The sequence below is a fragment of the Dipodomys ordii genome, unplaced genomic scaffold (genome assembly GCF_000151885.1).
Source record: "Dipodomys ordii isolate 6190 unplaced genomic scaffold, Dord_2.0 Scaffold24, whole genome shotgun sequence".
NCBI classification, from domain to species: Eukaryota; Metazoa; Chordata; class Mammalia; order Rodentia; family Heteromyidae; genus Dipodomys; species Dipodomys ordii.
In genome coordinates this window covers 17,950,590-17,952,997 of record NW_012267240.1, presented here as the reverse complement: position 1 = coordinate 17,952,997, position 2,408 = coordinate 17,950,590, and the positions used below count along the sequence as shown (strand labels likewise).

General features: G+C 55.6%; 1 protein-coding gene across 1 annotated transcript in view; it reads left to right on the top strand.

Moving 5' to 3' along the window:
• Proser2 (proline and serine rich 2) overlaps positions 1 to 2,122 on the top strand; it is a 27,132-nt gene extending 25,010 nt beyond the window's left edge. The window contains exon 4 of the mRNA XM_013014557.1: positions 1,064 to 2,122. Within this exon, the coding sequence (XP_012870011.1) occupies positions 1,064 to 2,076 (1,013 nt within the window). The 3' untranslated portion in view covers positions 2,077 to 2,122. The remainder of the gene's footprint in view (positions 1 to 1,063) is intronic.
• Positions 2,123 to 2,408: the final 286 nt, after the last annotated feature.

The following is a 2,408-nucleotide window of genomic DNA, read 5'->3' as shown; positions in this document are numbered from 1 at the left end:
GAGACCGTGAGACTCCTATCTCCAATAAACCACCAGAAAACCGGAAGTGGCGCTGTAGCTCAAGTGGTAGAGTGCTCGCCTTGAACTGAAGAGCTTAAGGACAGCGCCCAGGCCCAGAGTTCAAGCCCCACGACCGAAAAAAAAAGAGTCTTACAGACTTTCCTGCTCGGGCTGGCTTTGAACCATGATCCTCAGATCTCAGCCTCCTGAGTAGCTAGGATTACAGGCGTGAGCCATCAATGCCTGGCTTGGTCAGGTGTATTTCTGTGGTACATTTTAGGCCACTGGCACAGCCTGAAGCCTTCCTGTGGGTCAGGTATGGGAAACATTGGGCCCTGGGAGTCAGACACTGTGCTTCTTGTGTGCTTCTCATTGGCTGTCCTTGCACATTGGCCTGTGATGATAATTCCGTATGGCCCCAGTGAGATGACAAATATCCAAATGGCTCTTGGCACCTTGGCAGATAAAAGGCTCCCCACGCCTGTTCCAGGGCTCTTTGGAGTTGATGGTGTATGCACATAACTTTCTAGCTTCTCAGTCCCCTCTGTACATCCCCAGTGTGGTAGCAAGCACTCCGCTAGCTTCTGCCATCATGGGTCTGCTGGTTATCAGCCTGTGGCCATGGGAACAATGAACTGATTTCTTTCACCAGTCCTAGGAGTGGACAGGAGAGTGGCAGTTATGCTAGTCGCTGTGGAGTTCAGTGGACAGGAATGTCACACATTTACTTTTTTGTGTGTGTGCCAATCTTGGGACTTAAACTCAGGGCCTGTTCACTGTCCCTTGGGGTTTTTTTTGTTTTTTGTTTTTTTTTTTGTTTTTGCTCCAGTGTAACACTCTATCACTTGAGCCACAGCTCCACTTCCAGATTTTTGGTGGTTAATTAGAGATAATTAACCACCAAAGTCCCATGGACTTAGCCGTCTGAGCAGGCTTTGAACCATGATCCTCAGAGCTCAGCTTCCTGAACAGCTAGGATTCCAGATGTGAGCCACTGGCGCCCAGACACACATTTACTTTTGCACAGGTGGAAGCAAATGCATTTTTCTCCCTTGTCTTTCAGGGAATGAACCTGCAGGGCAGGATGATGTCCCTGTCCTTGAAGGCAAGAAAGAAGATGCTGAGAATCTCCCACCGCCAGACTCCAGGGACCCTGAGGCCCCTCCTCAGCCCCCCGTCCTGCCCAGCGACCCAGAGCCAGCACCTCCCAGGAAGGAGCTGCTCAGCCCCGGTCCTCCTTCAGAGCATCCAAAGCTGCTTCGATCCATCCCCACACCCCTGGTGATTGCCCAGAAAATGTCAGAGAAGCTGGCAGGGAGTGATGCCCTCTCTCCCACATCCCCCTCAAAGGAAGGAAGACCCGGAGAGTGGAGAACTCTGCTATCTGCAGCCCCTCGAAACGGGGACCACCCCTTGTGGCACAGACACACAGCCCAGCCGTCCCCCAAGATCCACCGCTTCCCCAGCAACATCAGTGTGACCAACAGCTCAGGGAAGGATTTCAACAAGACCATCTCCAAAGCTGCTGTCAATGTGCAGGAGCGCAAGGCCCAGGTCTTGGCCAACATCAATGGTGTCTCCTTCCTGGCTTCGGGAGACATGGAAGGCCGGCCTCCGAGAGGCGATATCCCAGAGCAGAGGGACTTCTGCCCCGATCAGAGCAGGCCGGGCCTGGCCAAGGAGGCCGAGGGTCCCCGAGCAGGAGGGCCGGCCAGTGGGCAGCAGTCCCGGGCTGTGCAGACCGAGCAGCCCCCGCTGCTGGCCAATGGCTTCCAGAGCATCCACGAGGCACTGAAAAGCGAGCCCAGTGTCTTTGTCCCCACGGGGAAGACCATCACCTTCCGGCCTGACCCTGCCCTGACCAGCAAACTGGCACGCCAGAATGCCAGCCGGAGCCTGTACGAGCCACAGCCACCTGACTGCAATCAGAATGCCAGGAAGCGGGCTGGCTCTCTCCCCAGGGCGGTGGGCTTCCGACCCCAGGGCATCACCGTGCAGTTCTCAGGCCGGGGCTCCACGGAGGAGGCTCGGCGGGAAGCACTGCGCAAGCTGGGGCTGCTCAAGGAAAATCTATGAGCCCAGGCCACAGGGAGGCTGGAATGTGTGGGTCCTCAACCTAGACACAGGGATCTTCTCCCACAACCAGGAGCCAAGGCACAAAATGCTGCATTCTTAAAGGGGCGGAAGCCACAGCCCCCACCGCTGCCTGTGTGGGAGGGAAGCCAAGGCCTGGGCCCTCGCTCCTTGGCCCTCGCTTTGCTGAGCAGGGCATCCTTCTGTGAAAGGGAACCGGGCCAGTATCTTGTCATCTTCCTTTTCCTAAGGTCTCAGAGAGAATAACCTTTAAGGCGTATGGGTTTCCTTGGTTTGGAAGTGGCGTATGTGTTTAGATTGTTTAGGAGGAGGGG